Source organism: Pecten maximus, chromosome 13, assembly GCF_902652985.1.
Source record: "Pecten maximus chromosome 13, xPecMax1.1, whole genome shotgun sequence".
NCBI lineage: Eukaryota > Metazoa > Mollusca > Bivalvia > Pectinida > Pectinidae > Pecten > Pecten maximus.
Window position 1 is genome coordinate 27452555 of NC_047027.1, and position 15557 is coordinate 27468111.

Genomic DNA, 15557 nt, shown 5'->3' on the forward strand with positions numbered 1-15557 from the left:
CACTCAAGTTATTTTTTAAAGTTACGAAAAACACGGGCTTTAGCGAAAATCTTTTGTGACTTTTCAAAGAGAACGTAGTGGCCAAGTCTAATTTCGCGTATGCATATTGCTTATTGATGGCGTTAATATCAGTTGCAGTTCTAAGTTTAAATTCTGCTACTGGAATATAACATATATATTCAACAGTCAGCACAATGGCCTGAGCTTGGAATAACACAACGTATTGTGGTGTAAATATATTTAATAAAGGGACAGATTGCCTTGTCCGTATTGTCGTTATTACTACATGACCAAGCAATTATATATATATATATATATATATTATATAATTGATCATGTAGTAAAAACGACAATACGGACAAGTAGTGCCAACGACAGTAAAGGTAAGCAAATTGTAGAATTTACTAAGCAGTCCGACCCTTTATCAAGACATAATTAAATTACAAACGATGACATATATATATGGAACATGGAACAGTTACACAAATTTAGTAGGTTAATAACGAAAAATATCGTTATGCTTATGAAATCGATCCCTTCGGTTGATAATTAATTCCCCGAAGGCCTATAACATTTTGTATGATTGATTAGAAAACGAAGATATACAGATGGTAAAAATAAAAAAATAAAAATGTTTTTCAACTTCCATATAGATTGCGCTTGCTCTATCTGATTGTATTTCTAGTACTGTTTGTCCATAGTGCAGAAAGTACATATGATACATTGTGCTCTAATCATTTGATAAAAAACAGTAATACAACTAACGAATGAAGACAACTTTATGACTCGTGTCCTGACCTAAAACACGCCAATGTGGCACAGTGGTATACGCTGCGGGTATTTCTGGCTAGGCGAGTGGGTGCCGTAGATTGTGAGTTCGAGGCCCGGTCAGGGCACGAGTCATGAAGTTGTCTTCCTTCGTCAGTTGTATTACTATGTTATATATATATATGTATTTATATATGTAATATATATTTATATAGATATGAGTCTGTGTGTAATTAATCGATATGCTCCTAAAATATATCAAGATGGGCTCAAGGCTAACATTTTGTACGAGACATCGGATCCACAACCAGGAACCTCATCAGAGTATGCTGTAGTTCAAAAGAAATCGAAATCAAAGCCTGTATCACCAGATGCTGAATATGCTGTAGTTGACAAAACAAAAAAAGAAACCTCAAAACCAACAAATGATGTATACGCAGAAGTAGTAAAACCTGCTGGAAAAGGTGGAAAAGGTGAATATTCATTTTCCTTTTTGATAAAAATTAATAGTCGTTATTACCACACTTGCATTCCTTTTTAGCTCGTCTCTTCGAAGAGGAGAGAGAGCTAATGTTGTCACCCCGGCGTCGGCGTTGGTTTTCCAACTTTAAGTATTTGGTGCAAGCGCTGAATAGTATTATTAAAATATCACTTTGTAATTGTACTTAGGTGCTGATATTTGAGTTTAAGCTCCCTATGAGGTTATACTATCCTCTCCTAGAGTCGAACTTAAATATTTTTTGCGAAAAAACTGCTTTTTGACGTATTTTGAACTTAAACAAAAACTTTATGTTTTTGGTGCAAGTGTTGAAATGCATTAACATATCACTTTATAATTATACTAGGGTAGTGATATTTCATTTTCCCTGTGGGTTATACTGTCCTCTCCTTAGTCGAACTTCTTTTTTGAGATGTTTTGGACTTAGTCAAAAACTTTAGGTTGTTGGTTCAAGTTTTGAAACTCATTTACACGCCACGTTATAAATGTACCAGGGTACAGATAATTTACATTAGGGTCCCTGTGGGGTTTGGCTATTCACTCCCGGAGTCAAACAAAGGAATTTCCGGAGAGCAAACCTACTGTATGACATGTTTTGGACATTTTTTGCAGTTTTGAAGATATCAGATATTCTTCATCTATTCATGAATTATGTCAATTAGGGTTGAGTATCACAAATATATTCTGTCAAGTACACAATATAACTCTTATTTATCCAATATGCAAAACAATACAAATTTACATATTTTGATTATTTATTGAGAAACATTTCAGAGACGAGCAATGCGGTTCTACAACAGTTTGTTTATATTGGTAAACTGTATGCCAAACAAAATAGATCTATGCTTAACTTCTGGATGATAGTAAGTGTTTAGAGATAAGTTTGAACAAAAGTATAGAAGTAACCTAGCATGTATTATTTTGTTGTATGTGTATTTAATAGATAAACGCAAGAAGGGAGGAAAGAAAACAAAAGGTATGTGTAGCATTAATCATCTACTTATTCTTCCTTACTAGTGGGGTGACACCTAAAGGAGTGTCACAGAAAGAATGAAGTGTAGTGAGGGACGATAACTCTGCTTGAGCACGAAAGACAGATAAAAATAAATGCTGAAGATGATATAGAAATGTCCGTCTTGAGTTCAGAGGTTCCATGCACGAGTCCTGGTTTACATCAAACTCGTTCAATGTCAATATTTCGACCAATTAGAAGCCTCAGCATGGTTCTATGGCAAGAGAACCCGTGAGGTTGAATTTGCATCTAAAATTTGACCAATTGAATTCCTCCATGTGGGTGCTATGGCAACGAATTCTATGTGGTTGAATTCGAATTCCCTTATTTACCATTTTGCATCCAAATACAATATCTAAACTTCGACCATTCAGAAGCCTTGATATGGCAATGATACCCGTGCAATGGAATTTGCAGTCCCCTAATACCCCTATATACCATATACCAATTGTAATCGAAATCAAACAATATCTTAATTTTCACCAGTCAGAGGCAAGTAAGTCTGTGGCGGTCATCTTTGTTGACCGATCGGAAAATAAAGGGTCAGTTGCACACCCCATGACCTTGAAGAACACTTGTGTCAAGTTTTTGTAAGTGGGGAAATTAATAAAGTATTGGTTATCTTATAACACTGGTAACCCCCAAAACCTTTATTTCCGTTCCTTTTAGCATTATTACCTTCTCTTGCACTTAATTTCCTCACTTGCACCTAATTTATTCGCGCGACATTTAAAACTCTCAATTACGTTTAGATATTAATACTGGCGCGAGGAAATTGAAAGTTTGGGGGTTACCACTGTTATAATTTTCACAATTCTTCAGGTTTCTGGAATATGACACATTAATTGATTATGAGACATCAATTGGCATATATCCAAGCATACGAGGGCCTCTTGTGTGTTGTTCAGTGAGGTAGTCACCCACTACTATAAGGAGACCCCGCCTCAAAACGATCCTGGTTGCAATGTATACACGTGGTGATAAAACAAGCAAACAAACAAACCTAAGTTCATCTTAGTAACAGATGTACTCGCGGTATTCTAATCGATAAATAGTGACATATACCATCAAAGATAAAAAAAATGTCATACATATCATATGATGTCAAAATCAGGACTTCTAATGTGTTGTTCATGTCTTTAAAATCAATAAAGTATGTGCAGAAACCAGCAGTCAAAGTATCGATTTTGGTGTGTTTGTACTCAAAACATCTCCATAATTACATTATTCACAGATATACGGGACATGCCAGGACTAGATCACACCGAGTTTTACAAGTGTGGGAAGTTTTATCAAAATGTATAGAGTCGTTTTTCAATTACCGTCCCTCACCACACTACATTCCACACATTCATCCGTAATCTCTCGAAAAATACGACCCTTTTTCAAAACCCTATTGTGGCCGTTCTTTGAAAGATATAGAAAAACTACCCTTTTCTTCAGAAATATCTCTACTTGCTATGTTTGGAGCTTCATATTTTTGGATTTAAACGCTGATTTTTAAGGACCGGTTAAACAGAAGCTACCGGTCAAAATGACGATTTTGGCATGTTTGACCAAAAATATCTCATAAATAACAATTTCTACAGGGATACCACACACATCCAGACCTAGATCGAGTCGAGTTTGACAATGGTTCAAAAAACCATAAAGATTGTATGTGCCATTTTTTCCACCCTCAAATCGCTACAATAGTCGGCAAAATGGGCGAATTAGCCCATACTTTCATTACGCTCCGCAAGGAACGATAACAGTTATCGCCCCTTACTACACTCCATTCTTTATTATCCCTCTACACTAGCGTTACCATTGTATCTCTAGTTTCCATTCGTATTTCGCTTTCATTTTGTCTATTTTGAGAATTGCTATTTTTTTATATTGATATTGCCTGTTGTGTCAGCTGATTCCATGCTTCTAAATACTAATATTTCTTTGATTGAACACATATAAATGAATACGGATTGATAAAGGACTATCAAAATCATAATGAATATTATCTGATAAAATTATAATTGAAAGTAAATAAAATGCTGAAGATCATGAATATGCCTGAATAACAGCAACTCTAGTTTTAGAACTGCAACTCTTTTAACAAATATAGTTTACCAGGTGGTACACACACAAAACATCACACAACTTATGCAGAATTTAAAATACAGTAGTACAAATATATTTTTGTTTAAACAATATCATTTTTTTTAAATAGAGGATAATTTTAATAACAGCAATCGTAATTTGTCAGCTCGAGATCGAACCACTGGCTTACTAACCTTTTGCTCCTGCGAGCTAAAGAGAACATTTCTATACCCAAGAAGGGACGACACAGTTGCGGTTATATACTCTACACAAGCCTAGAAATAACTCGTTCTCGATGAGATAACAATGCTGTTTGCAAAAGTAAAGCTCCTTAGAACGATGAAGGCACAGAAGGCATGTGGCATGTCACAAGACACACGTGTATATTACATTACACATTGAATACTAAATATGACTAGTGAAAGTCCGTGAGGCATTTATTTACGATGTGCGTGGAAGGTATTGTAATCACACCTGTTTATTAAACCTAGCAACGCCCCAACCTTTATATAATGATTATTGACATTTCACAATATGTCAAGACAGTATTCTAACTTAATGGGTATTGCTCAGTTCTCAAGCCATTGCCGTTCGAAATCGAACAGCATAACTGATATCATGGTTATAAGTATTAATTCTGGAGATATAGCTCCTTCAATTATACAGAGATTATAATTCCCGTGCCTGTCTGAGTAACATAAATCAACACAATAGTAGTGAAATAGGACGACGACGATGTTGTTGATGTTATCGATATGCAGGGAAATTATGAGTCCTACTGCTGAACACATCAATCTGTCCAGGCTCTGTTTTTGATCTCGGACAAACTATCGAAGTAACATACTGTGATCATTCTCTCCGGGACAGATGTATATATAATGGTGTCTTGCTCATGGACAGAATCTTCTGTTTGCTCGCACGAGTAATATATTAAGTTTCCTTCAATTGATCAAACAGATTCCTGCATAAGGACAACCTCGCTAGGCAAGATTCACCTAATGGTGGCCATTGACTCTAAAAACTGATCTGGTTGTTGTCAGTTGGGGTGTTTAATCCATGGAGATACATCCGAGAGAAACCGATTTTTTAGTTTTTAGGCAGAAGATGGCGATGTGGTTTCTGGTTCCTCCCATATGATAGTAGATAAGTTGCATTTACACTGAAAAGTTTATTCCTCTTTCCAGTTTCAAGTGCACCCTTGATATCATACAGAAATATCACTATATGGTTGCTGAACTACCAGAAAGATATCATATTTCCAAATTTCATTTTTTCGTTGACCTTTCAGACCAACCTATAGCCGGGATAACACATGATTTGTAAAAAACTCACATTTAGATGGTTTCAATTTTAAACCATGTTGTAAGAGTCTGGAATGTAAGCCTCAAACCTATCGACAAGTTGTTCGAAAGGTTATGCAAATATGAGAATGACATCCAGGCATATGCCTTTTCGAAGGTGCATATCCTCCATACATTTTGCCGTTAAACGTTGAAAATGTTCAGGGCACAAGTGAGACCACATTACTCTCGTTGCTTTTCCTCAATTATAGCCTTCAAGCAGAAAAGACTGTATTTCCTTGACTGCTTCCTCAACCACTTGCCGCTTTTCTGACAGCAAGTCCAATTTCCTGAACAACCTTGAATGGGTGTTGAAACGGTGTCGTCTTACCCTTCCAGCTACTGGAATTTTTGGAATAAGCTCAGTTCCATTCTGAGAAAGGAAGGGTTATATGATGATTGGAATACAAGCTAGAACTTGACTCGAAACATGATGCAAAATCTGTATCACAGCTTTCTGTCAGTGGAATATCTTAAATAAATAAAATTGCCCATGCTCTGTATACGTAGTTATATCACAAATACTTAACAGTTTAACATGGTTCTTCCCCACCATTACAGTGCTTTACAACTAGCATCAGGTGTGATCACAAACGTGTCCTTTGCTTAAAATCAAACTCTAGAGCAAAACAAGACATCTCCCCAATGAAAATCATTTGCTATTTATGAATTTTCCTTGATGTTGAGCAGTTTTTGAATTAACTGACATTGCTATGAGTATATTGTGGAATAAGAAGCAATCAGCTACACCAACTACAGCTGGGGGGGTTAAGATATGACGGCTTAATGATACTTACAAATATTCTGTACCATACAATCCATGCTTCATCTGATGATACTCTGAAGATAAATATCAGTTTTAGTAGAATCTCAAATATAGCATTCGGCTAGATAGAGCTTTACTTAGTAAGCCAGAGGTCCAGAGAGCGTTCCAGCTGATACATTGTAATTAATTTTAAACATCGACCAATCTAATCCTAATATTAGTGATACATTGAGGATGTCAACGAACCCTGGTTGGTAATTACTTAATTCTGGGTTTGACGTCATCCCGGGCTGTAAAATGAATCCTCTAATTAAACTTGCAACTTCTTCAAGGGTTTCCATGACCGACTATATTTTGTTCTAATATTTGCCTGGTGTTGTCATTTTTATTAATTTGTATTCGCAAAGTTGTATCATTGATAACAAATAAGCAATACTAGTCAAGACAATCAGTACGAAATTATTTATCGTTTAGAAATCAAGAAAGACATTATAAAACTCTCGTGCTTTGCATAGCTCAACATGCTTCTGAATTGTGCATATATTTTGCATATATAAGATAGAACATTTTGTCTTTTTAAAATTATGTTGTAAGCCATATGTCTATGATCATTTTAAAGGCAGCGGTGAGGAGACGAAAATCAGAAAAAAACCAGTTGCAAACGGTAAATTATTTCTCCATTTTCTAAACAAACTTAAGCGCTGTATCAAAATGTGAAACAATGAATTTAAGACTCAAGATATACAAGTTTGCTACAGATAGCATCATTTTAAAATACGACAGCATCGCAAGGTTGATTATGAGAAATACCTTATTTTATAACGAGAAAACTGTATTAAGAAATCAGCTTAATTTTGTTATACTTCTTAAAAAACAAGCATATCCTTAATTTTCTATCCATTTAATTTTTTTTCAGCTGAGAACGTTTATGAAAAAGTTGAAGATATTGACGGAGCATCGGGTAATATCTACGCCAATTGTCAGGATGGAGCCACACTTGCGTTGTACAAAGGACCGACCCGCAAAAGGGTACGTTTGTATAACCTGAAGCGTTTCATAATTCTCGTTACTTCCGTTTTATCAAACATGTAGGTAGTGAATCTTTTGGAATATTTTCCATTAAAATACAGGCATGTTGGTAACAGAACAATTCTATCTCCCTGGCGATGGAAAGAAGATTTACTCATCTGTCTTCTTCATATCAATACCTGTCTTACTTCAGTGTATATCACATGTATTCTACCAGTTTTCTTAATCCGGCAGTACAGATTGCTTGTGACATCAAAACGACGTCAAGGTTATAATTTTTTTATATCTATACAACCCACGAGAATTATGTGAGTATTTGGTTAAGATTTTACTATTTCATTTGGTAAGGTTACATAATGACAATACAGATAAAATAGAAATACATACTCTTCAACAACAATTGGAAATTTTCCTATCTTGTATCATTGTAAAAAGATACACAATTTATATTTCGAGCTATTTATCCAGCAGAAATATGAACTAATAGGCTCAACTATATCTGATTCAATACAACAGGAGATGTGTGTCTCGAGAGGAGGCATTATGTCAGTTACAATGTTCTGTCTAGAAACCTACAGCATAATCCAATGGCTTGGGGCCCTCTACGGAGGGATTATTATTCCTTAACAATTTCCCGAATTACTACGGATTTTAGCATATGTATACAATTGAACAGCAGCTACGTACGCAGCAGTGCTTAAATTACCTTCAGACGTGGGCAGATGAAAACGATTTCAGTTTTTCAAAATAAAAAACCTCTCAATCTGAATGGTAATCCAATACATTTTCTGAGCAAACCCTATTCCTTTGACTGATGTTTGACTAAAAACGTATATCAATACCGCACCTCAAACACCTAAAGGTTATATTTCAAAGGCGCTTAAGATTTTGCGACGTGTGTCCCATACAGATTTGGTTAAAGACTGCGAATTACCATTTGTGTCGATATCAATCGCTAATCCGATCAAAACATGATCCCATGATTTATGGATTAATGCGCAAGTCCTACTTAAAGATTTTAGATCCAATTCACAAAAAAGGACTACATCTTGCACCTTGACCTTTCAAAACATTTCCCATTTCCGTGTCTGCAGTTGATTTATCAATTTACTTTGTTTTCCACTATGGTATTGGATAGGATATTCGACTATTTGAATGAGATTGGTATTTTAAGGAAATGTGTAGAGGATATTGAATGGATATTTTAACGAGTGCGAAGCAGGAGTGAAACATATCGATATGTTTTGTCATACTCGTGAACTGTATGTCATGTTCAACGCGAAATCATTCAATATTAACGAATAAGACAGAGCATCGGTATTTTCACGAATGCAAAGCGCGAGTGAAAAATATTTATATGTTCTGTTATACTCGTGAAATATATGTTATTTTCAACGGGAAGCCATTTCATTTTCTTTTTATTGCATTTTTATACTTAAACAAAAATAAGAAACGCCGAAAGATTCTTAGTGTCAAAAATTTCGGAAATCAGTAACATAATTCATGACGTCTTCTTTTTGTGACGTTACTCCACGTCTCAGAAACTCAGCAAAATAACCCATCTACCTTTCTCTTCACTTCGATTGGAGAAATCGGCAAATTTCAATAAGAAGAATACAAAATTTGCGCTGATTAGTCAAATAATTATACATTTTCACTGCAAAATCCTATATTTTTATTGAAAAATCTTATATTTTCGCTGTTCATCTCTGCAGTGAAAATAAGTATTATCAGTTTGATAAATTCTATATCTCACTTACATATCCTTATTTTTTACATACCGTAATCATTTAATAATTCCGATTAAACGTTTGTTAATTGAATTGATTTCTTTATCTGTATTTTCGAATAATCTATTTCAGTGTACAAAGAAGCCTTGACCATGTGCCTTTTTAGCTCCAACTATTTTTTTTAAATTCCGTGCACAAAACAAATCATATACGCAGCTTATCGCTGTTTTGCCCATAATAACCATAGCCGTCGACGGGCCGTTAACTATAATTAATCACTATTTGAATAAAGTATTCATTTATTTTCTGATAGAATCAAGATGGTCTTATCTACCTGGATGTCGAATTTAAAGAGGAGAAGGAAAACGGCAGAAATTATGTGATACACGGTATTGAAAACAGAACTGATTATGCGGATGTAGACTTCACGAAACGGGCAGATCCACTACCGCCTGACAGCGAGGATCCCAAACAGCCATGACAATTGAACATAATTCACTAAACTGTGATTTTGTACACTGTTTCATAATCATATTTGGTTTGTTTGGTTTGTTTTTGTTCAACTTCCTATTAACAGCCAGGGTCATTTAAGGACGTGCCAGGTCTAGAGGTAGAGGAGTACCAGGAGAAAAACCACCGGCCTACAGTCAGTACCTGGCAACTGCCCCACGTAGGTTTCGAACTCGCAAACCCAGAGGTGGAGGGCTAGTGTTAAAGTGACGGGACATATTCATAATTATATACTGCAGTAATGTCATTAAAGCTTTAAATCATAATCAATCAAATAATATTAGTATATGCATAGCCTTGAATAACGTAGGGAAAAAAACAAAAAAAACACGCACACACACAAAACAACAAACAAACAGTGAAACCTTTAATATGGTTAAAGTTAAACAATAATCGTTAGCCTAAGAGTTCGTAAAAATCTATATTTTATCTCATTTGCTATGGCGTGGTATGCATTGAAACTATTTGTATACCAGAAAGGTTTCCTTACTATGGGAAACTACAAACATCTTACGCAATGGACGAATATACAAAGAAACACTGAATGAAAGGATGTGTGTCGGATATCGTAGTCCGTTTGTGAAAACCTTTAAATGGAACTGAAGAAAATTTGGTTCATCGTGATTGCTGGTATATATATATATATATATATAGGGTCTAGTAAGTAATAACGACAGTTTAAACCAATATAGGTACTGGATCCTAACAAACAAATGTTGGATGCGTATTACTAGAAATAGATAATTTTGTCAAGTAGTAATAACGACAGTACAGACAAGTAAATTGTCGAATTTTCGAGGCAATCTGCCCCTTTATCAAGACACAGGTAAATTACATACGATCACATATAGACATAGAACATGGAACAGTTACACAAATTTAGTAGGTATAAACAACAACAAATATCGTAATGTTGTAAAAACGATCCCCCTCGGCCGATACTTTATTCGCCGAGGGCCTATTATGATTAATTAGGAAACATCTTAATTAGGTAGTGTACAGATGCTAAAAGTACATGAATAAATAAATAAATAAATAAATAAATAATATAACTTAAAGGTTCAACCAAATAACATCGCGGGTTGATTCGATGTGATGGCAGCGCGTGCTATGTCGTGAATGTTTTTGTTATTGTTTTTTAATTTTAATTTACTTGTCTGTACTGTCGTTATTACTACTATTAATACTAATTGATATGTAGGCCTATATGTTAACATATCAAATACAGCTATTGATAGCTTCTTTTGTTGACTTATCGGCGAGTAGGGTTTTGACGGCGAGGGAGATAACTCTTACAAACAGTCATACAATAAAACCGGCAGGACAATTTACCGAATACGGATTTTTGATGATTATCTAACGTAGTTTGTCAATTCACGTGTTCATTTAGCTATCAATAGCTGTATTTGATATGTTTATATATACATATCAATTTCGAACGGTGTTTCCATGTAATGTGTTGATGCTGTGAGGTGTTTTTGGGTGTTTTGGGGTAAATCATTCGACCCCTACTTGACATTTATATATATATATAGTGTATATGATACATTGTGCTAATAAATAGATAGTTGCGTTTCTAAGCTATATATATATATAGAAACTTGAGAAAGATGTAAAAAAAATCGTGCTTTCGCGCTAACCATACTATATTTCATCAATTATTGACTCATAAAAAAGGGCCTCATTAAATATTATATTTTCAATTTATTTGAGATTATTGTCATTGAAACTGATTAAAACTAAACAGCTACATCAAACTATATCCTCCATTTTAAGGTAGCAGTGTACAGTAAAAATGTCCAATTCTGAAAAATATAGCACATGTTTTAGATATGTAAACATTGCCAGTTAACCCTACATATAAACTCTAATAAAGTATATATATTTGTAATCTGCACAACATTTGCAATTTGAATACAGCTCTGAAGGATAAGTAAACTTATATTTTCTGTGATTTTTAGAACTGTGAATACCATGGTAACAGCATAAAAAATGCTCAAATAATTGCAACATATTATGATATTTGACCCAAAATGATACAATTCTCTACACATTTTTGTTTTCTGAAACCTGTTTGAAATTGAATATCTCTATTCCAAATACAAAATTAATCTTGTTTTGACATATGTTGTAAATTACGTTTTCCTGCTAACCTACCTGTTCGGTGGGCTTCCATTTTTCGATGTAAGCAAAACTAAACTTTCTGTATAAACACACTTTCGGAAAATCCTGAAATTTATAGTGTACATTTTTTCATTTTTTTAGCATATCATAATACAGGAGTTATTTGCTTAACAAAAAAATCGCCCATGGCCAGGCTGTCCTACTGTAGTGTGCTACCTAAGCAGTTTGTATTTGTATTAAATTTGTAAGGTTTTAGTAAACAGTCAATATATATATTGGAACTACTTAAGGTGACATAACAAGATTTTATGTCGAAACATTTATTTTGCATTTAAAGCAGTACCATAGTAACCAAACTTTAAAATGCACAAACAATGTTAAATAGTGATTTAAAAAAACCTGTTCTCAATTGATTATGATTTAGATATTGATGTTGAATCACGATGTTGAATAAAATGATTTTATCGATGCGAATTTTCTATTATGAGTATTCAAAGATGAAAAAATGTAGGTTTTTTTCAGTTTAGATTTATGTATTAGAATTATAAGTGTTTATCACATATCATAATTTTGATTGTTTGCATGAAAATTTGAAAGTTTGTAATTTAGTTTCAACTTCGTTTATTTTTTTTCAGATCTATTCACTCCTTACATTTTTCATAGTTGCAGTCATCATGTGCTTCAAAATCATGGTGTTGAATCAAGTCATTTTATCGATGTGAATTTGACTATTATAAAGGAAAAAAAATAAAAAGATAATAAAAAAAATTGCATTGGTTGTCTCTTCATATATACATACTGCTTCTGTTTTAGTTGATATGTCTCAGTGTTTCACAGAAATACTATGATTAAGCATCAGTTCGTAATAGTACAATAATCTTTAGCCAGTCTAAAACAGATAAACTGATAAAAACTAAATGCATAGAAGGCATTCTTTGTGTGTGTCGTCCCGGTAGATTGGTTAGGATGGTTTCATTGATAAAATTTATCCTTTTTTGCAAGCAAATAAATCCTCCTCCAAAGCTACACAGATAGTGTTGGAAACGTACCACAATTTATTTTAGGGGTCATTCAAACAAGACAGCTAGCTAACCATACACAAATATCGGCAACTTTACTTTTTTACTTAAAATATGTTATGCTAATGGAGAACACCGACTGTTAATTGAAAGCTTTTAGCACTGTTGAAGTATGGCCTATTACTAGGGATTGTTGTTTTCAAGCCATATATAAAATGTATTAATGCTGATAAGACGTTTAGCAATGCAAAACCAAAACCAAACCAATTGGAATATCTATAGCTGTATTAGTAAAGCAATAACAGATACCTAAAGTAGGCCTTAACAACCACAACAATAGACAGATGAATACTATTTCAAAGAGTATAATATACATGTAATTTGTATTTGAAGAAGTGAGTTATGCAAAAGCTAGTATAAAACAGCTCCGTGCTATCTTTTTGGAGATGGTAGTTTTTATTCACAGTATGAATAATCCCTTTCAATTAAGAAAACCTTATACGTTGTGGCAAATATAAATACAGAATCCAAGATGTACACCAAATGGCTGTAGTGACATGTTAAACAAACTGCATTGTTTCAGTGTATAAAAAGTCCCCAAAAGTGGTTTATCATAAATATATATTGGCATAATAGTATGTTGCGTAAAATTAATGTGGTTCATAGAAAACACATATTTGATAAAGTAAGAGTTACCTTACCTTCAAAATATACCACTACTGTGTAATGCAACATTTACACAAGCATCAGGTTGAAATTCCTTAGAACAGACGCGTGCAGCGCATTATTTCCGTGAAACGTGCACTTAATGATGTTACAACCTGTGCTGCATATCTAACAGGGCATACTCCCCTTAATACCTTTCGAGATAGAGTCACTAACCCTAAACTCTAAACCATATTTGTAAATCCCATTTGCATTCTCCCACATACATGTAATACAGAAACATTATATAAAATTCACACACATATGTTCTTTGCATGTCGCATACATTTACACACATTATATGATATAGATTTCCTATTTCCATAATTGCAAATGGGTATACACGTCATGCATGACATATTAATATCCTACTTGCATGATCTTATATAAGCATCTCATTTGCATACTTTCAAACATTTACACACACCCTGTATGATATATATATATCCATTAGAGAAGTGATTTAAAATGAAAGTGTCTAGTTGGAAAAATACACGATTGTGATGATGATGTATCCATGACTGTTTTTCTGGAAAAGAACGTCGGCAAATGAATGGCGTGTACAGGGGACGACAATATTAAATATGTAAACATCTACATGGCAATAAGGAAATACTTCAAAAACGAAAATAATGTAGTGATACACTACGCCTTTGCTAAATCGGACCTGTCAAATCCAAACACCGGCATATCCCTTATCAAATTAATCATCTAAAGTGCCGAGGGTTTGTCTGTTGCAAAATAACATAGAATTTAGAATTAAACTCATCATTCAGGCTGCTTGTTTGCTGAGTATTTCTTAAAACATACATGCATAGGATATATAACAAGATTGTTTTGTACACAAACAGAATTAGACTATAAAGAGCATTTGACAGCTGACTTCACTAACTCAGCCTATTTTAGGTAGTGAGCTGATATCAGCGGTCAAATCACCCATGCACGGCTACTGTACTCTTTGCTTGACAAAGGAATTCAATATTCATTTTCTGTTTAGATACATACCAAACTGATGAATCTAATTCCTAATTCATGAATAAATGGAGTAACATTTTAAGAAAATAAGAACATTGCATTATCGGAACGTATAGATTGGAATCACCGTAATATAAAGAAAATGTATACATGTTTGTAACAGTGCCAAATTGAAGGCGAATTTCATTTCTTACCAACGTGTGAATGTTATATATAGATCTCAGGGAAAAAGTTAATTGATAACAATTATGATATTCGGCATAGTATGTTTATTCGAGTTATAAAATATATCATGTCATAAAAAAAATCGTTGCAAGACATTAGCGCACAGGTACCTGACTCCTTTTATAAATTAATAATATATAAGAGTACATATGAATGAGAAATGTTCTGAACTCCCTCAGGCTTGAAATCTGATGTATTCATTTCTAAGTTCCGTAGCTTCGATTGCACTTGGTGGTCTTAAATTGAAGAAAAATCGCCAATCTTTACAATAAGCAATAACATGTTGTCGATTTCCCGATATTAGTACACGAATTTGGGCGTGAGACTTCAAAATTCTCTCGATTTTGTTTACTCGGACAAGTTGACACTTCGACTCTATTGGACATTAAAATGTTATGCCAGAAATGGCACTGAGATTGAAAATGGTACAATTATGTAAAACTACATAATTGAGAATTTATTTTGTAAATATCAATGTTTTTCATTTTCTATATTTCACAGAAATATTCTTATTTCTGATAAAGTTTGCTTAAATTTGATTTTGTAGTAATAATATACATGTAGACACTTGAATGGCATTCCAGATAGGTACAATGTAAATAAAAAGATAAGATTCTTAATTCCCTAACAATGACCTCAATTGATGTATACCTATTTTTAGACGTTAATTCGGTTACGTACAAATTTGGTTACAAACAAATCTGGAGCAGATGTTTGGTAACAAAACATCCATTAGGTAGTCTATTAGGCCACAGTGAGACACAATAGGGGTTAAGGTG

General features: G+C 33.9%; 1 protein-coding gene across 1 annotated transcript in view; it reads left to right on the forward strand.

Moving 5' to 3' along the window:
* The window catches only part of LOC117340597 (nephrin-like), a 48117-nt gene extending 38313 nt beyond the window's left edge, over window positions 1-9804 (forward strand). The window contains exons 9-13 of the mRNA XM_033902361.1: window positions 1032-1241; window positions 2211-2243; window positions 7081-7125; window positions 7378-7490; window positions 9534-9804. Coding sequence (XP_033758252.1) covers window positions 1032-1241; window positions 2211-2243; window positions 7081-7125; window positions 7378-7490; window positions 9534-9701 — 569 coding nt within the window. The 3' untranslated portion in view covers window positions 9702-9804. The remainder of the gene's footprint in view (window positions 1-1031; window positions 1242-2210; window positions 2244-7080; window positions 7126-7377; window positions 7491-9533) is intronic.
* The last annotated feature ends 5753 nt before the right edge of the window (window positions 9805-15557 follow it).